General features: G+C 40.9%; 1 protein-coding gene across 1 annotated transcript in view; it reads right to left on the reverse strand.

The window, feature by feature from the left end:
- Window positions 1-4,209: 4,209 nt before the first annotated feature.
- Window positions 4,210-21,899, reverse strand: part of LOC126203642 (protein takeout-like) — a 60,304-nt gene continuing 42,614 nt past the window's right edge. The window contains exons 5-6 of the mRNA XM_049938021.1: window positions 13,625-13,774; window positions 4,210-4,492 (exon numbers count right to left, since the gene is read on the reverse strand). Of these exons, the coding sequence (XP_049793978.1) occupies window positions 4,338-4,492; window positions 13,625-13,774 (305 nt within the window). The 3' untranslated portion in view covers window positions 4,210-4,337. The remainder of the gene's footprint in view (window positions 4,493-13,624; window positions 13,775-21,899) is intronic.

Here is a 21,899-nt window from a genome sequence, read left to right on the forward strand (position 1 = left end):
AATTCACATGAATATTAGTCGGTATCTTCATGAATCAGGTAGAATAACTAGTACTAGAAGCTGTGTCAGCATAACATCCGTTATTGAAACAGATACAGTGAAGACATAATACGCATAGTAGGTGAAACAACCAGGCTACAATAACTAAGGAGAACGTTACATGAAATACATAAGCACATCAATGTTTACATACCAATAGAACAAGAAACAAACTGAACTTTGTGGGTATAACCAGTAGAGTGGGCCATCACAATCATTTCCTTGAGATATACAGAAACCCACAACAAAAGACGCAGTAATAGATGAAAGTTTAAACCACCAACAGAAGTACAAACGGCAGTCCAATCCCGATTAAACATATTCAGTAGGATCCCCTAAACGTAAAATGTGAAACAAACTAACCAAAAAACGCTAGCAGAAACATGCAGGCTCTCTGCCAAAATACTTATAGATGGTAACAAAAATAAATCAAGTGACGCAGTTACAGGTTCGTAGATTACCAAACGACATTCAACAAAAAATCGTCTATAAAATAGGTGATATAGTAAAAAATAAGTATTTAATACAAAATGAACTGATCATAACAAAAACACATCCCAAAATTGTAACAAAACAAGACAAATAGCGACAATACGGTGCTTATTACCTCAACTGCTGTGAATGTGAGAAAATTTACATAAGGATGAATGGCAGTACTTTTGACACAGGGTACAAGGAACACATCAGGGCATGGATATACATTACGAGTCATTCTACATTTGCAGACGACTTTAGATAGAAACGTCACAAGCCAAGAAGAAGCACAACAGAAAAAACTGTGATCTCACTAAGGATCGGTAAAAGCAAACATCTCACATATCACGAAAGGTACGATATACACAAAATGTTAACACAACAAACGGCTGGCTAATGAACGAAAAAACGTTGAGAATCCAAGAATATACAAAATAATTGAACATATTACCTGATTGAGCATCGTTACTCCCTCTCTACTATCTGTCTCTTTCTCTGTCTCTCTCTCACTCTCTCTCTTTCCCCCTTCCCTCTCTCTCTCTCTCTCTCCTCACTCTCTCTTTCCCCCCTCCCCCCCCCCTCTCTCTCTCTCTCTCTCTCTCTCTCTCCCTCTCCCTCTCCCTCTCTATCTCTCTCTCTCTCTGTATCTCTCTCTGCTATTTCCTTATATATTACGTCTAACTTCACCCTCGAACATTTCATCATATCTAAACTGTAACTTTCATTTCTTTTGCGTTCAGTGTTCACGGTTTTGTAGTCGTCTCTTTCCCCCTTCCATTTGTACGTCCGTCATCAGCTTCGACACTACATCTTGACCCCATTCAAATACACCGGCATAGTACAGGTGTAGCAACATACAGATGAAGAAAATGTTTTTTTCAGGAAAGCAGACTCGAACAAATATTGGTGATTCTACACACACAAAAATCAAAAACATACGTTTAATTCAAAGAACGTAAGTAAACGTTAGCGATGCTCTACTCATCTGCGTTCTGCGCCAGAAAACGGGCAGTGCTGCAAGTCAGAAGGAAACTAGATCGATTACAGTGCCGAACTACGGAATACTTGATATCTTGATGTAAAGAGAAATTAGACGAAAGAGCAGGAAGTAAAAACAGCACTTATTTTCCTTCTGACAAGCATTGAGTGGTAAGTAGATTTATTTTGACGTATTCATTGATTACAGTTTCACGAGTCTATAATGACGGGAAAAAATAACAACTCCAGAAAGTTATTAAAGCAGAGTAATGAAATTTCGGTAGTACATACGTCTAGGTGAAATATGTAAGCGATTAATACTGCAAGATGACAGGTTAATGAAACCGCGAAATGCAAACGTACATGCACAGTGTTGTACATGTGCTGGAGGTCAGTTGGTGGGATGGAGGTGGTACATGCCTGTTGCATTATGTCGATCAGTAACGGGGCAGTTAATGTTGTCTGTGGATGACGCTTGATTTGTCGTTCGATGACGTCCCATATGTGTTGGACTCGAGACAGAGATGGTGATCGAGTAGCTCAAGGCAACATGTTGCCACTACGTAGAGCATGTTGTGTTAAAACAGCACTACCTGGCGAGCGTTATAATGTTAGACAGCACAACAGGTCGAATCATCAGCTTGACGTACAAATCCGCAGTCAGGGTACATGGGATGGTTACGATAGTGCTTCTACAGTCATGCAAACGTAATCGCACCCATGACCATGACTCCATGTGTAGGTCCAGTGAGCCCAGCCCGCAGACAGTTTGATTGTAGGCATTCAGCTGGCCTTCTTCTAACCAACACACGGCCATCGCTGACAGCGAAGCTGCAGCAGCTTTCATCAGAAAACACAACAGATCTCCAACCTACCCCCCAATGAGCTTTCACTTGGCACCACTGAAGTCGCGAATGACAGTGGTTTGCTGTCAGTGGAATGCACGCTACGGCCATCCAGATCGAAGCTGTCCTTGAAGTCACCGTTTTGTAACATTTCACTGTGTCACAGTGGTGCCGCATTATGCACTACGGTGTGCCAGGTGTGTCGAACACGATGGTCTCCCCTCTCTGTAGCCCCAAGTGGCCATCCAGAGGCCGGTCTTCTTGAGACCGTACATTCTCGTGACCACTGCTGCCATTAATCATGTACACTGGCTACATTCCTGCCAAGTCTTTTAGAAATAACTTATGAAATAACAAACACTTTACTTACGTTTATTTCATTTGTCTCGTTTTCATTTCACTGACCCTTTACTTTGAGTGCTATTCTCATATGCTGTAGTACATATTTCTTGTAGATTACCGAGTGCTGACAAAAATGAATTGTACTCACCTAGAACTTTACTAACTCATTCTTAACTATTCCTTTCAGTCGTCAGGCGCCGATCTGTGAGCCCCTGAATGATACTCATACAATTGGAATGTTGATTTTCAGCAATCAATTTCTTTACCATTCTGTATGACTTTTTTTCGAAAATTGCATGATCATTTGGCGATTGTCACAATTGTTTCCTGCCAATGCCCATACTAACTTTCTCTCCAAGATAGGAATGTATTTCAAAATCCGCTATATCTGAAAATGTACTACAGCAAAGGGTTAGAAACGCCGCGCTTTGTAGCTTACTTTCCACGAGACAGAGTAGCAACTGATGGAATCAGTCTCCTGCGACAACTCCCCTGTTAAGCATGCAGTACAATTCTGAAACCGCGGATAACTTGCAAAGCACCGATGATTTGCCCCACACACGATACGACCCACTCTCCGGACACATCTGGGGACTAGATCCGATCGGTAGGGCCTGAAAACTGCAGGTGTGTGTGTCTGTGTGTGAGTGTGTGTGTGGGTGTGTGAAGAGAGAGAGAGAGAGAATGAGAGAGAGAAGACGAACAGACTTCGCACAGCTTGGAGCAAGTTGCTGGAGACTGAAGCCGCTACCTCGCCACACGCGAACGGTTTCTTTGATAGTCCAGAGCAGCGCACCAGTTCCGCGGACATCTTCCACGGATTCTACCTATCGATTTGTTCCCGTCGATTTTAACTAACCTAGTTCCGCGGACATCTTTCACGGATTCTACCTATCGATTTGTTCCCGTCGATTTTAACTAACCTAGTTCCGCGGACATCTTCCACGGATTCTACCTATCGATTTGTTCGATTTTAACTAACCTAGTTAAAATCGACGGAAACAAATCGATAGGTAGAATCCGTGAAAGATGTCCGCGGAACTGGTGTGCTGCTCTGGATCATCAAAGAAACCGTTCGCGTGTGGCAAGGTAGCGGCTTCAATCTCCAGCAACTTGCGCCAAGCTGTGAGAAGTCTGTTCGTCTTCTCTCTCTCTCTCTCTCTCTCTCTCTCTCTCTCTCTGCACACACCCACACCCACACACACACGCACACAAAAACAAACACACTCACACTCACACAGACACACACACACACACACACACACACACACACACACACACACACACACACACACCGCAGCCGAGTGAACTTCACACAGGAAGGGCATGAGATTGCAGTCCTCTAGTACTCACCTCAGAATAGCAAAATACTTGATTCAAATTTCCATCTATGAGAGCTTTCTGTCGTATGCTATAAAATCTGTTGATAATTACTTTTCAACCGTATTCACAATATGTGCAAGGTGATAAGTGATTGTCAAGTATTTATTTGTTTTCGGTAGGCTCAGAAAACATTAATAAAAACAGTTAATTGGAGTGAAGACTTTATTAAAACCAGTGTGCAAGAGCATACAGTGCGAATTGCTTTGGTGGTGGTGAGTGCAATGAGACACCCCGCACTGCTCCAGCAGTAACTGGGTGGCGCGCTGCTGATCGCGCTCACGAAGGCGGGAAGATGGAGTTGTAGGGCACCTTGCTGAACAGCCGCCTCGCCACGTCCATATCCGTGGCTGCCAGGGCCATTTCAATCGCCGGCTTCAGTTCCTCCACCACCAGGTCCACGTTCTCGTTCAAAAACTTGTTCATGTTCTCTCCTGCAATAGAACACGTAACAGCTATCAATATTACCTTCTAATTACTTGTGTACATTGTCTTAACAGTTTCAGAGACAACAAAGTGTTCCGCCTGGATTGTTACTAAGCCATTTTTTTATCTCACAGTTTACACGTGTGTGCCCTTTCCAAGCGAAATGTTGTTGAGGTCTTCAGTACAAAGATAGGTTTGATGTGCGTCTCCATACTACTCCATCCTTTCCAAGCCTATTCATCTATGCCTATATCCTGTAGCCTGCTTCTACTTGAACCTGCTTACTGTACTCAAGGCTTGACCTCCTCACCCACACTTCCCACCACTACGAAACTGATTATTCCTTTACATGAATATTAGTCGGTATGTTCATTAATCAGGTAGAATAACTAGTACTAGAAGTTGTATCAGCATAACATCCGTTATTGAAACAGATACGCTGAAGACATAATACGCATAGTAGGTGAAACAACCCGGATACAATAACTAAGGAGAAACATTCATGAAATATATAAACACATTAATTTTTACAATACCAGTAGAACAATAAACAAACTGAACTTCCTGGGTATAACCAGTAGAGCGGACCATCACGATCATGTCTTTGAGATACACAGATTCCCACAACAAAAGACGCAGTAATAGATGCCAGCTTAAACCACCGATAGAAGTACAAACGGCAGTCCAATCCACATTAAACATATTCAGTAGGACCCCCTAACCGTAAAATATGAAACAAACTAACCAAAAAACGGTAGCAGAAACAAAATGGCTCTGAGCACTATGGGACTTAACTGCTGAGGTCATCAGTCCCCTAGAACTTAAAACTACTTAAGCCCAACTAACCTAAGGACATCATACACATCCATGCCCGAGGCAGGATTCGAACCTGCGACCGCAGCGGTCGCACGGTTCCAGACTGTAGCGCCCAGAACCGCACGACCACTCCGGCCGGCGCTAGCAGAAACATGCAGGCTCTCTGACAAAATAGGTATAGATGGTAACATAAATAAATTAAGTAACGCAGTTACAGGTTCACGGATTACCAAACGACATTGAACAAAAAACTCGCGTTGAAATAGCTAATATAGTAAAAAATAAGTATTTCATACAAAATGAACCATAATAAAAACATATCCCAAAATTGTAACCAAAACAAGACAAATAGCAACAATATGGTGTTTATTACCTCAGCTGCTGGGAATGTGAGAAAATGTAGATAAGAATGCGTCCCGTCAACCAATCCTTTCTTTTTATCAGGTTGTACCAGAAATTTTTTTCTTTCCCTATTTACTGCGATACTTCCTCATTGGTTACCCGACCTGTGCATCTACGTTTCAGCATTTTTTTTACGTATCATGTTACAAAACCTTCTATTCTCTTTTTGTATAAACTGTCTACCATCCACACTTCACTGCGATATAAGGCCACGCTATACAACTACCGACAGAAAAGACTACTTCAGATTTACATTTACATTTTATACTATCAGATTTGTCTTCTCCAGAAGTATGCTTCTCTCTATTGCCAGTCTTCATTTTATTTTCTCTCTACTTTGACCACTTACAGTTTTTTACTGCCAAATTTGCAGAGCTAATCTACTCCTTTCAGTGTTTTAATCACTAGTCTCATTCCCTGAGCATCACCTGATTTAATTCGACTACATTCCATTATCCTGGTTTCACTTTTCTTGGTGATATTCTTGTAATTTCTGACTACACAATTACTTACTACCATCAGCTGTTCTATAACTGCTTTGCCGTCTGTAACGGAATTGCACTGTCATCGGTAAACCTGAAAGGTTTTATTTGTTGTCCCTGAAATTTTATTTCGTTTATAAGATCATCCTTGGTCCCATTCACCGTCTGTCCAATGTATAGAACCAATAACATCGTGAATAGGCCACAGCTCTTTCTCACTCCCCTCTCTTTCGTGTCCTTCTACTCTTACAACAGCAGTCTGCTTTCTGAATTTTATCCCTGCTGGTTTCCGAATTTCTGGCTTTGCATTACGGTAAACATTGTCTAAAACGTTTCTCTAAATCAGCAACTGCCATGAAATCAGATTTCTCACTCTTCAGTCTGTCTTCTAAAGTAAGTCGCAGAATCTGAATTGCTCGTGTGTGGCTACATTCTTTCGGAATCTAAACTGATCTTCCTCCTGCTCTGTTTCTACTACCTTTTCGTCTAAATTAATAACAATGGAAATGCCGTGTGGCTAGGGCCTTCCGTCGGGTAGACCGCTCGCCTGGTGCAAGTCTTTCGAGTTGGCGCCACTTCGGCGGCTTGCGTGTCGATGGGGATGAAATGATGTTGAAAGACACACAACACCCAGTCTTCACGAGGCAGAGAAAATCACTGGCCCCGCCCGGAATCGAACCAGGGACCCTGTGCGCGGAAAGCGAGAACGCTACCGCAAGACCACGAGCTGCGGACTAATAATAATAATTATTATAGATATAATACTTTCAGTTTTTCTTGTTTGTAGCGACGTTTCAGAACCTCCCTTTATACAAATGACAAGAACTTTATTTATTGTTATACAGACGAAATGAAATTTGTCCTATTTACCACAAAACTATGTACTGCTACACTGCTTGTTGAGGTATGAAGAGGTAAACTTGAAAAAAAAAACATTGTTCAAGAAATATTAGAATGTATTGTGTCTCCTAGACTAAAATAATTTTTAGCGAATTGTATGTTATTAGCGTTATCATTCGATAAAGGGACACACGCCGACATCACAAATGTGAGATAAATAAATCTAGCAACAGTTGAGATGTAAATTGTTGTTATGATGAGAAACTCAGTGTGTGCCGTATTCTCCATCAGGATTTGATAAAATTAATATATATGCAGTTTCGTACTACTAATCCTACTGAACGTTAGATAAACTTCGAAAGAATATAAAAAGGATTACAATAGTCTTGATTCCAAGGTCGTGCTACTAGAACGACTCTTTCTTTCTTCTGTAACAAAATGTAGCTTAAGACTACCAGATTAAGATTGCCAGATGTGGATCTAAACACGTTTAACATTGTGAGCAGTGACAACCGAATGGGACATACCAACAGTTTCACTTTGTGACTTAGGTCTTATGCTTTCCAGGACCTCTCATATACCTTTGAAACTTTGTAGACGCTTTCTACTATCGTTTTAGGTTGTCTTTCCTGGTATAAAAGATATTTTGCATAATAGCTTAGTAACAACCTAGTATTATTTGCAGAAGGAACAGACCAGCTTTGTGGATGCCCACCGATAACGAGTGTGCTCCATGTGCTTATATTCGGGATGTCTCGACGGCTGTTCAGAATTTGCTAGTGTGTTATCCACGTTCTCCGTCACTACAGTTTGGAGGTACGTATAACAAGTACTTGGGCTTTACCCTCAAATCGCACGCCAGATATGTGAGGAACGCAGTTACATAGATAATGGAAAGTAATATTTCCCGGATTATACGCTTTGCATAGGAATGACTACTAAGTGAGCCCTCATGTGGACAGAACAGAAATTTTGTTGGCAGTATACAAAGGAATGACAAAAGTCGTGGTATACGAGTAGGTACATACACTCCTGGAAATGGAAAAAAGAACACATTGACACCGGTGTGTCAGACCCACCATACTTGCTCCGGACACTGCGAGAGGGCTGTACAAGCAATGATCACACGCACGGCACAGCGGACACACCAGGAACCGCGGTGTTGGCCGTCGAATGGCGCTAGCTGCGCAGCATTTGTGCACCGCCGCCGTCAGTGTCAGCCAGTTTGCCGTGGCATACGGAGCTCCATCGCAGTCTTTAACACTGGTAGCATGCCGCGACAGCGTGGACGTGAACCGTATGTGCAGTTGACGGACTTTGAGCGAGGGCGTATAGTGGGCATGCGGGAGGCCGGGTGGACGTACCGCCGAATTGCTCAACACGTGGGGCGTGAGGTCTCCACAGTACCATTCGCAACCGTCTCCATGAAGCTGGGCTACGATCCCCCACACCGTTAGGCCGTCTTCCGCTCACGCCCCAACATCGTGCAGCCCGCCTCCAGTGGTGTCGCGACAGGCGTGAATCGAGGGACGAATGGAGACGTGTCGTCTTCAGCGATGAGAGTCGCTTCTGCCTTGGTGCCAATGATGGTCGTATGCGTGTTTGGCGCCGTGCAGGTGAGCGCCACAATCAGGACTGCATACGACCGAGGCACACAGGGCCAACACCCGGCATCATGGTGTGGGGAGCGATCTCCTACACTGGCCGTACACCACTGGTGATCGTCGAGGGGACACTGAATAGTGCACGGTACATCCAAACCGTCATCGAACCCATCGTTCTACCATTCCTAGACCGGCAAGGGAACTTGCTGTTCCAACAGGACAATGCACGTCCGCATGTATCCCGTGACACCCAACGTGCTCTAGAAGGTGTAAGTCAACTACCCTGGCCAGCAAGATCTCCGGATCTGTCCCCCATTGAGCATGTTTGGGACTGGATGAAGCGTCGTCTCACGCGGTCTGCACGTCCAGCACGAACGCTGGTCCAACTGAGGCGCCAGGTGGAAATGGCATGGCAAGCCGTTCCACAGGACTACATCCAGCATCTCTACGATCGTCTCCATGGGAGAATAGCAGCCTGCATTGCTGCGAAAGGTGGATATACACTGTACTAGTGCCGACATTGTGCATGCTCTGTTGCCTGTGTCTATGTGCCTGTGGTTCTGTCACTGTGATCATGTGATGTATCTGACCCCAGGAATGTGTCAATAAAGTTTCCCCTTCCTGGGACAATGAATTCACGGTGTTCTTATTTCAATTTCCAGGAGTGTATACAGATTGCGGTAGTATCGTGTGTACAAGGGATAAAACGGCAGTTCTTTGAGAGGCCTGACATATGTAGTCAGATGATTCAAGTGAAAAGGTTTCCAACGTGACTACTGACCGCACGAAGGGAATTAATAGACTTTGAACGCTGAGTGGCAGTTGGAGGTAGACGCTTGGAAAATTCCATTTCGGAGATCATTAGGAAAGTTAGTATATTACGAAATCCACAGTGTCAAGAGTGCGCCGAGAATACCACATTTCTTGCATTACCTCTCACTATGGACAACGGAGTGGCCGACGGCCTTCACAAAACGGCGGAGAGCAGTGGCGTTTGTGTAGAGGTGTCAGTGGTAAAAGCCAAGCAACAGTGAGGGAAACAACGCAGGAATCAATGTAGTACGTGCGAATGCCTCTGCTAACAGCATGACATCGTCTGCACCGCCTCTCCTGGACTCATGACCATATCGGTTGCACCGTAGACGACTGTTAAACCAGGGCCTGGTCAGGTAAGTCCGGATTTTAGTTGGTAAGAGCTCATGCTAAGGTTAGAGTATAGCGCAGACCCCGCGAAGTCATGGACCCAGGTTGTTGACAAGGCACTGTGTAAGCTGGTGGAGGTCCCATAATGGAATGGGCTGTGTTTACGTGGAATGAACCCGGTCCTCTGGTCAAACTGAACAGATAATTGACTAAGAATAGTTATGCTCAGCTACTTGTAGACTATGTGCAGCCTTTCATGAACTTCATGTTCCCAGACAAAGATGCAAAATTTGCTGATTACAATGTGCCATGTCAGCAGCCCACAGTAGTTCTCGATGGGTTTTAAGAATATTCTATACAATTCGAGAGAATGGATGGCTAGCCAAATCGCCCAACGAGAATCCTATCGATCATTAACAGGATGTAACCGAGAGGTCAGATCCTGCACAAAATCCTGTACCTGAAGCACTTTCGCAGTAATGAACGGTTATATAAAGACAGCATGCCTCAATAATCCAACGACTTGTTGAATAGAGGCCACGTCAAATTGCTGCATTACGCCGGGTAAAAGGAGGTCCAACTCGATATTAAGAACTATACAATGACGTTTGTCACTTCAATTGAGAATAGTACATCGAACGGTTTTCGCGTAACCGTTAGCGCTTTGTCATTACATCACTCACACACACACAGGTCACAATAAAAACTTCTGTGGGTTCTGTATATAAATTTCGTAGACATCTTAACACTTTGGTTCAACATGTACAATGAATTCGCCTTAAGTTTTGTGAATATAGCTGCAAGGTCTTTTGCCTGCGTTTCACAATTGTTACAGGTTACATGTGGCAAATCTTTTTTGTTACAGGGAAAGAAGGGATAGTCTACGCTATTTTAGGGTGGATGGACTGCTTATAAATGACATTGCATAGCGTCCAGTAAGGAAGTGCTGGTATATACTACCCCGGATGTCCATCGTCAACGACTAATGTTTTGAAAATGCACAGCGTTATTACTCCTCCTTTCATGATGTGGGAAGCCAACGCGTATGACGTTAGGTCAAGGGCAGTAGTGACAGATGGAACACTGTTCGTATAGCGCACGTCACGGGTATGATCCTGTGTTACCTTCCATGTGACAGTATCATGGTGACATTTTTCAACAGGACAATAGTCGTACACACGTGGCACGTGTCTCTATGAACTGTAGCAAGATACCCGGATATTTTCCCAATACAGCATGTGTGGGACCAGTTTGTATGTCAACTCTGTCCCAGTGCACCATGATATCATGGACAAATTGCAAAGGCTCAGGAGAGGATATAATGCCTTTACGACGCCCTCTCAAAACGACTCAGATCATACAAGCAGGCCAGAAAGGGGCGCAACTTTATACTGACAAGTGTGCTCACACTGGCAGAATTTCACTCGATCACTGAGTTAACGTCAGATATCCTCTAAACGTGTACAGTCCCGTTTCATTTCCTCCTTCTCTTCTGCGTGCTTCACTTTTATTGTCACTGTATCTATATAATTTCATCCACACTGAAAACTGCTCGAAACGGGGACACATTCAGCGCATAGATTGCCAACATACTCCTACACTACCGACCGTATCTAACACTTGTTTCATCAATATCTCATGATACAGCCATACAAATTACTCTTACAGTATTAATTATATTACATTGTGTCACGAGTTCTTCAAGAGATTTTAAGTAAATGATAGCTATAAGGGGACCTATGCGGTATGTATCTATGAAAAGTAAATTTTCTTCGTTTTACGTTTTTAAATTTGCATCTGTAATAATTATTGACCATTGCTGTTACTGAAATAAATATATGAAAACAGGGCAAATAAACGTAACGTTAAAGACAGTCTTCGAACATTATACTGAAGACGTTTGACAACCAATGTTGCTGTAACATACAATACGCAATGCTAATTCCAGAGATATACGTACACAGACTTTACATCGTGAAGGATGATGTTTCATCCTTAGCACCCATGTAACCAGTGATCTCAGTAGGCACTAGTACCGGTAGTACTTCATTATGTCTGTGTAATTCTGTTACTCTTCGCCAATAGTCAATTTCGAAGCGCAGGCAATGGTGGATACTGTCGGAGATTGGATTTTCACAGGCATTTAATGCGACAAGTACACCGATAATATTTAACACTGTTGTTGTTGTTGTTGTTGTTGTGGTCTTCAGTCCTGAGACTGGTTTGATGCAGCTCTCCATGCTACTCTATCCTGTGCAAGTTTCTTCATCTCCCAGTACCTACTGCAACCTACATCCTTCTGAATCTGCTTAGTGTATTCATCTCTTGGTCTCCCTCTACGATTTTTACCCTCCACGCTGCCCTCCAATGCTAAATTTGTGATCCCTTGATGCCTCAGGACATGTCCTACCAACCGATCCCTTCTTCTAGTCAAGTTGTGCCACAAAATTCTCTTCTCCCCAATCCTATTCAGTACCTCCTCATTAGTTACGTGATCTACCCACCTTATCTTCAGCATTCTTCTAAAGCACCACATTTCGAAAGCTTCTATTCTCTTCTTGTCCAAACTAGTTATCGTCCATGTTTCACTTCCATACATGGCTACACTCCATACAAATACTTTCAGAAACGACTTCCTGACACTTAAATCTATACTCGATGTTAACAAATTTCTCTTCTTCAGAAACGATTTCCTTGCCATTGCCAGTCTACATTTTATATCCTCTCTACTTCGACCATCATCAGTTATTTTGCTCCCCAAATAGCAAAACTCCTTTACTACTTTAAGTGTCTCATTTCCTAATCTAATTCCCTCAGCGTCACCAGATTTAATTTGACTACATTCCATTATCCTCGTTTTGCTTTTGTTGATGTTCATCTTATATCCTCCTTTCAAGACACTGTCCATTCCTTTCAACTGCTCTTCCAAGTCCATTGCTGTCGCTGATAGAATTACAATGTCATCGGCAAACCTCAAAGTTTTTACTTCTTCTCCATGAATTTTAATACCTACTCGGAATTTTTCTTTTGTTTCCTTTACTGCTTGCTCAATATACAGATTGAATAACGTCGGGGAGAGGCTACAACCCTGTCTCACTCCTTTCCCAACCACTGCTTCCATTTCATGCCCCTCGACTCTTATAACTGCCATCTGGTTTCTGTACAAATTGTAAATAGCCTTCCGCTCCCTGTATTTTACCCCTGCCACCTTCAGAATTTGAAAGTGAGAATTCCAGTTAACATTGTCAAAAGCTTTCTCTAAGTCTACAAATGCTAGAAACGTAGGTTTGCCTTTTCTTAATCTAGCTTCTAAGATAAGTCGTAAGGTTAGTATTGCCTCACGTGTTCCAAAATTTCTACGGAATCCACTACTAAATAATCCACTACTAAATAATTGTTGTAGTGATATTAAACGTGGTGATAATACAGGTAGTTTTGCTAGCCAGAAACTTTGAAACGGCGTGCAGTACAGACAGTTTTGTTTGACTACGTATCTACTGATGTTACCCGTACACAGTGCAGTCAACGCATGGAATGAGTTACAGTAATGAGGGTTCCAGTAGAGGGAATTGGTCCTTCTCCATTTCACGTCGTTAATGCATTATAATCAACCCTTGCTTTTCGATAAGTCAATGGTAATTTAGCTCATCGCTTCCCGCTTTATTAAAGTACATTACATCCAACTGATTACTAATTATCGGTGAAATATGCTATTACGTTCGGTCGTTGTTCGTAATTTGTGCTGATATGATCCCACACGTAACTCTTTCAATAAACCGATTTTGTTTTCGTTTTATTGACCGATTAATACAGTTGCAGAAAGTAATTTTACAAGTAAATATTGGCAACTTACCCAATACTTTGTCCCCGTTGAACAGGTTGTCAAGATGTATGTAGACCTTTGGAAGATCCATCTTGACTGTGAAGTTCGTGATATTCCAGTACACTTCTCCATCTCGCTCCAAAGGCTCTCCCCACATCTCCAAATCAGCTTGTAAACCGACTGCAAGAAAATAATGTAATTGTAAGAAGATACATTTGACGTAGGACTTGAAATGCCCAATTACTTGAGCTGAATTGTTGTTCGAAGTGATCGCCTTAAGTAACTGAACGATTGTTTTAACTAGGTTTCATCCTTTTTCTGCATATTTACATCATCAGTCAGTATTAGTATCAAGATAAATTACTACATGCGCCAGGTACAAAATTTTTTGACATTAACAAAATATTGTAGTTCATTCATTCTCACCGTGACTTGGAGAGAATATGTGGGTGGGGTGTTGAGTGGCTTTTTCCTAGCACATGCATTATACGGTAGAATGTAAGAAAACGTAGATACTATGAGTTTTTGTGAGCAATATTTGATAGTAAATTCACTTGGGTGGAACGTACCAAGGAATTACTAAAACAGCTAACGAAACATTTATTTGCAGTGCAGAAGTTTATAGAAGCAGGTGATTTGAAACTAAACAAAGGTGACTCTGTTTGCTCATTTTAATTTCATAACGATAGTCAATTTTGGGTACCTCCTCCATCTAAGGTAACGATTTCCCAAGCCCCCTTATTTGTGATGTGAATTCAACAATGAAGTACAAAAGAACCGGCTATACCGCCTACTGCATATCAGTGTCTATAGTCCTAAAGGAAAAATTCGTTAATAATTCTTCCCATTTTCAACTCTAGACCTCAGTTAACAGACACAATACTAAAACTAAAGAAGTTTTATTTCGGGATAGAAAATAAATTTAATTCAGTACAGGAATTGTCCATCATTCAGGAGCACACTTTTTTAGTACAATGCTAGCGACCATAATAAATTACGATTTATAGTGATACTGAATGATTTATTTGTGGTCAGCTCCTTACATTTTAACAACGAAAGTCTTATATGGACTAATTTTGTTTAAAATACCATAATGTGAGTTCCGTGCTATATCTGGATTCTGAACATTTTAATTTCAGCAGTATCCACTGAGAATTCTCTTCGTTTGACAACGTGTGACTGCAATAGCCGTAAGGTTATTTAATTTGCTCATATATTGTTTCATGCTTGTGGCGACTATTTTATTCGACTGCGGACGAAAATTAGAGTTTATTTGTCTCAAATCCTTCAGGGCCTCTTCACCAACATTTTGAGGAATGAAAATTAAATCATAGGATACATATTATTGTATTTTTTGATATCCCTCATATCCACGAAGGTCTCCTTACTTATATATGTATAAGCAGTGTGATTTACGTTATCCATGGCAGAGGAGATCAAAATCGGTCCCTCTATTTATAGAAACGGTGAACAAGGTATCGAAACTACATGACTGAAAAGGAATTACACTAATTGTAAACAGTATATCACACGATTCAATAATGTTAGACACATCTTATCATCTATTTCAATAACACCCTTATGGGTGCAGAGCTTTGTAATTCTGAAACTAAAAGCACTATTAAAACCGGTGTTTCGACCATCTTTAGAAAGTTAATCTTCGGGACAACTAATTTTTGCACTTATAATCTGTTTGGAAAACTTCATCGTGTACATCTAAATCTACATGATTACTCTTCAATTCACATTTAAGTGCTTGGCAGAGGTTTCATCGAACCACAATCATACTATTTCTCTACCATTCCACTCCCGAACAGCGCACGGGAAAATCGAACACCTAAACCTTTCTGTTCGAGCTCTGATTTCTCTTATTTTATTTTGATGATCATTCCTACCTATGTATATTGGGCTCAACAACATATTTTCGCATTACTGAAATTTCGTAAATAGATCTCGCCGCGACGAAATACGTCTTTGCTTTAATGACTTCCATCCCAACTCGCGTACCATATCTGCCACACTCTCTCCCCCCTCTCTCTGCACCCTTTCGATGTCCTCCGTCAATCCCACCTGGTAAGGATCCCACACCGCGCAGCAATATTCTAACAGAGGACGAACGAGTATAGCGTAAGATATTTCTTTAGTGGACTTGTTGCATCTTCTAAGTGTCCTGCCAATGAAACGCAACCTTTGGCTCGCCTTCCCCACAATATTACCTATGTGGTTTTTCCAAATGAAGTTGTTCGTAATTTTAACACCCAGGTACTTAGTTGAATTGACAGCCTTGAGAATTGTACTATTTACCGAGTAATCGAATTCCAATGGATTTCTTTTGGAACTCATGTGGATCACCTCACACTTTTCGTTATTTAGCGTCAACTGCCACCTGCCACACCATACAGCAATCTTTTCTAAATCGCTTTGCAACTGACACTGGTCTTCGGATGACCTTACTAGACGGTAAATTACAGCATCATCTGCGAACAACCTAAGAGGACTGCTCAGATTGTCACCCAGGTCATTTATATAGATCAGGAACAGCAGAGGTCCCAGAACGCTTCCCTGGGGAACACCGGATATCACTTCAGTTTTACTCGATTTTCCGTCTATTACTACGAACTGCGACATTCCTGACAGGAAATCATTGTGTATGCCCTCCAAACAAAATACCCTATACTCATGCTACACCGGCCATTCCTCGCACATATGGGTGCCGGATTAGTGGAAGTGCCGGATTGTTGAAGGTGTCTAAAATTTAATCTAAACACATAGAGATTGTACTTTATCAAATCAAAGATACATTCAATTTTACAGAAAACTTAGTCCTTGAGTGTGTATAGGCATATTAGTTTCACTCGACATTCACTATGGAACATGTCCCAAAATTTTAGTTGTCACCATGATGATATATGAGGCGGTAGTATGCTTTATTACACAACGGCTTTACAAGCATTTCATTGGTCCTGCCATGTTTCTGACTGTTGCATAATCTACTCCAGGAAGACGACTCCAGCACTAGCAGTCTGACATATCCTGATGTTCTCTCCTCCTATGTCATCTTCTTCATCAGTTTCATCGTAACTTTCCTTTGACCTTATGAATGCCTCTTTTCTGCTGAAGTTTGGTCGTAAATAGTTGCCAGCAACAATGATATTCTGCGACGAACCTCAGTTCAGTTTCTATCTAATATCGAGTTTCTGCTTGAGGTCTAGAATAACGTGTTTCCCTTTAGAAGCCATGATAATAATCCGCAAGGAAAGCCACAATTTCAAAGTTTACAGGAACGTTAAACATCGTAATTAACTAACAACATTGTTGCAGACGAAATTTCATTTTTGTAGGCGTATTTCAGGTTGAACGAATAGAAGCTGGAAGTGTGCCGGATTACTGAAAGGTCGGACCACTGAGGACCTTATTAGCGAGAGTTTAATGTAGTGCAATGGTTAAGATATGAACATCGCAGTCAGGCGATCTTGACCCATAATTTCTGAGGATTCCGTAAGTCACTTATTCAAAAGCAAGTTGTGTCCTTCGTCTACCTTACCACATATGCTTACAATCTAAAATCGTAACCCATATTAAGAAATCCATTTCCCATGCCTTCTACTCGTACTTAGGCGCCATGAAACCTTGACTAAAATGCCCCGACTCCGTATTCCAGCCAGTAATAAGCCATCTATGTATCCTGCTGTACCATTGCACCATCATCCACATTCTGTTCACCCCCATGCTTTATCCATTTATCCCTCTGAAACTTCAGCCAATTCTCACTCAACCACCACTAAATCCATACTCATACACACGCTTTCTACCAGCCTTAACTAAGAGAACTTATGCTGGCTTCACCCCATTCTCCCCAGCACATCTGGTCACATTTCCTATCTCTTCATTCCATGAATCGTGATACCGGTCTCTTGCGGCCTTATTCAAGCAGATATCACACCATCATACACCGTGATGATTTTCATACACTGTCACATCACAGAAGCTTCAGAGAAAACAACTCTATTATTTATAATCGTCTTATAAAGTCACCTGTACAATTTCAAATACGTCTCAATCTGTTAGAACTTATAATATCTAATATTAACAGTCTACACCAAATGTTTTAATTGCTGCCTTCTCACTGAAAGGTATGTACACTTAAGGACGAACAGGGGCGTCATTTACTGCCGTAAGTGGATGCTATGATGCACTGAAATAACGACACAGAAAAACGGAATACCCGAAAATATAACCTGAACCAGAAGCGAGAACACTGAATGAAAAGCAAGTGACTCATTCAAATTCGTACTTGTTAAAGGAATTATGAGGTCCAGGAATCTCTAAGAAAGAGATTTGTGAAAGAGCGTAACTGTGGCGGCTAAGAAGCGAGGATCGGCATTAGCTGTAAACTACTTGCAAATTTTACACTTGAAACCGGGTGTTTTCCCAATGATCCTCTTACAGCTTTATGGAAACCACAGCTTCTTTGACAACTGCCCCCGACCTTCTAGGCGATCGACCGGATATCTTTTTCGTTCTCAAATCCACTTACACGTCATCTTCATCTGTTTTCGTCCATTCGTTCTAAAAGGCCCTATGACAATAATATCAACTTTCAGTTTCTTCCACTATGTTACCCTCCACTTTCACCATTTCTTTTTTCGGTTCTCTTCATTTCTGACGTAGTATAATCTTGAGACTCTTGCTTTTTCCCCAAACGTCTAACCAATATGTACATACACTTAATAACTGTATTAATCTGATCTAACGATCTGAATATGACAAATAGTGTTAAAATGGTTTGAATGTCTGAAGTGGTAATATGAGTAAATATTATTGACTACGAACTAATAAAGTTAATACTTGCACTATTTGTATTACTACACCTGCTGTTAATAGTAAACAAAGAAAGGAAGGAAGATCAGGGTTTAACGTCCTGTCGACATTCAGATTATTAAAGACAGAGCAATCGCTCTGATTGTTTCGAAGATGGGGAGGGAAACAAGTAGTGCTGTGGAAAGGAACCAGCCCAGCATTCGAATGGAGTGATGTAAGGAGATCACGAAAAACACAAATGAGGATGGCCGGACGCGGTTTTGAACCCTCGTCCTTCCAAATGGGAGTCCAGTGTACACAACCTCTCTCGGTGTCACTAATAGTGGTAATAGTATTGATAATAATAAAGTTTAATATCAATGACAATAATGACAGTGGCAGATATATAAGAAATTTATAGGTGTGTAAGATAGATGTCTTCTGATATAGCGCATCCTGGGCAAAGGAAATTTAAGGAGGCTGCACTAGCTAAGAACACTGGAAAGATATGAAGATTCATTTTGAAAGAAGGATGTAGAGAGATAACAAGTGTGTACATGGACACTAATAATCTTTATTCTTGCTATAGTTGATATGTCATTAACTATCTTCTAAATACAGACGACTTATTCTGTTCTATAGTAAGACCTCCTGCTGTTTTGTATGCAGCCACAGGAGTTTTAGCTTTTATAGCTGTATTGTTTCACCAAGGGATTTAGTTTCATTGTTGAATAACACATTTTACTTTTCCAGTATTTCTTTAAGTAACTTTCCATTCGCAGGTATACTTATACCAAGATATTTAAAATGTGTCTCAAAGCCCTACATTAATGCCGTTAAACCCATAAACTGCGGTTCTACCAGCTCCATGGAGGTGCTTCATGGGTGATGAGAGGAACTCCGAATTAGCAGAGGGGTTAAAAGGATTGTACATTGGGGCCTATTGTTTTTAAAAAATGATCAGGATGAAGTATTAAATATACAAATAGGTAAATCTGGTCTAATGAGAATTTCAATGGGCAACGATAAAAAGTACTCTCCCCCATTCGCTGATGACTAGATGATAACTGTCGAAGCTAATGACTAGTCTTAGCTATTAGCTGAGTAAGTTGCTTGAAGAATATGACAATGGGGTTTAAAAATAGATACAATAAACTGAATATACAATAGTGAGTGTTAACGAACAATATGATTCAGTCCACAATGCTGCATTCTAAAATATTGCTGTTTATTTATTTTACAAAATTAGACTGTCGGATTTGATCTACGTAAAATTATGAAGTGAAACATTGACCATATATTTGTAAATTCCTCCAGTACGTGGCCGGGTAAAAACTGTAGCCGACTCTGTATTCTGATTCTTGAGCCAATTTATAGTTTCACCAGTTATCAAGAACAGATGGCTGTAACTTTACTGTCCAAACACCGCGACAAGCACACTAGAAATCCTCATCGGACTGTCATAGTAGTCCACGAAGATAGAAGCTATTCCGTATTGTTTAAATGGCTTGCTAATAATTTTGAAACTGAAGTGAAGATCTGCATTGGCTCTATACCATCTGCAATACGATCTTCAGCTTTAGATACGGCCTAGATTGTCAAAAATGGTTCAAATGGCTCTGAGCACTGTGGGACTTAACATCTGAGGTAATCAGTCCCCTGGAACTTAAAACTACTTAAACTTAACTAACCTAAGGACATCACACACATCCATGCTCGAGGCAGGATTCGTTCCTGCGACCGTAGCGGTCGCACGGCTACAGACTGAAACACTCGGCCACACCGGCCAGCCCTAGATTGCCTGTGAACCTAATCCATTCAATCAGTATCCATGCTTCTGGAGAATACATTGGAGCCTCAGTAAAATCCATGTGTTCGAAGTTGTTACTTCGTTTCTGTTTGTAAAACAAATTCTCGTGGGCGAGATAATTAAGTAATCACTATTGCAGTTACCGACTCACATAGGATATTTGAAAATTTCTTAATATTCCTTCCGTTTGTAAAACTAATTGTCGTGGGCCAGATTATTAAGTAATCTGCATTGCAGTTACCGACTAACAAAAGAAAGTTGAAAATTTGTAAATATTCGTTAGCACTGACGTTACACACTATCTTATTTGTTCAAATACTGTTTCTCTGAATTGCACTAAGCAGCTTATTGACATTGTAGATTAACACTAGCACAATCACGACTGTTCCATCTTTATGTATTTCCACTGATCATTATGACCGTCATATTATGTGAGTCTGAATGCACTAGGTCTAGCTAACTCACTTCTGTAAAAGAAAGCGTATCTTCTCCCTCCGTTTGCCGCTTTATAGATGATGTGATTCAACTGTGTTGCGTTATCTGACTACGATGCTATTCAGCGTCGTATTAGCGTTTAGTGTTTTTTTTTTGTGTGTGTTTGTGTCAATTGTGTTTCATTTTGTGCCAAAGATTTTTACTTTGCTAGCATATTTGATATGTAATTTGGAAGGAATGATTTTCCTTACTTTTCGAAATTCTATTCGGGACAAATCGCATGAGCATTTTACAATGCGAAGTTGATATTTTCGTAATGTTCAAATAAAATAAAAGTGTACCTAAAAATACATTCTGCAGTGAATGATGTAAAGCTAATGTTCAGGTGAAGAGTGGAAATGTCAAACTTTGTAAGTGCCGCACCATCCATTTGTCAAAAGAATCGAAAAACAATGTAGCTCTTTGTGCACTTAAGAGTTCCGAAAAAATGAGACCACACAATTATCCTACTAACCTCATCACCACAGAATATAATGTGACAAAATGGAAAATAAATACTTTATCAATAATAAATACTAGGTGCCATACTAGGGAAATACCTGGTTCCAAGTGTCAATAAAAAGCTTTTCTTTCAAGTGCCGTTACCACCGAGGCAGTACGTTTTAATTATGATAACACAAGTACAAGAATACAGTATTAAAGTTTTAACTAGTATAAAAATATGCTAGTCAACAAAAACCATTTACCATATCTTTTCAATTTTTTAAAGGTATATTAAAATTAAATCACTACTATCGAATTTTGTTTCTTACAAAATTGCATTCCTTGAATCAGATGCTACGAAATTTACTGTACAGATAGACACGGCGACATCATCAACTGGCTGTTCTGTGTAGCAACTGATAAACATGAGTGCTCCCTCAGATGAAGCACGGCATGTCACACATCAACCATCGTCTTTCCTCCCTTGGGTGCATTGACATTTTTCGTTTCTTCTGTTTCAGAGTAAAATATTTTAATATTTGAGATAGATGAGTATGAGACACTTTGACCATACTTCACTTGGAGATCTTATACTCCTGCAGCAGCACTTCTAAAATCAAAGACATTATTTGTATGTAGTCGAATTATATTGAGTGGGTTGATAGCTCCAGCTGACTAAATCTTGAGGAAAAAACGCCTGGACTACACACGTTATTTCACATATCTTTTTTCGTGCTTTGTTTACTATTTTAGAAAGCCAAATTATCCCTTCCATTA

This window comes from Schistocerca nitens, chromosome 9, assembly GCF_023898315.1.
Source record: "Schistocerca nitens isolate TAMUIC-IGC-003100 chromosome 9, iqSchNite1.1, whole genome shotgun sequence".
Taxonomy (NCBI): Eukaryota; Metazoa; Arthropoda; class Insecta; order Orthoptera; family Acrididae; genus Schistocerca; species Schistocerca nitens.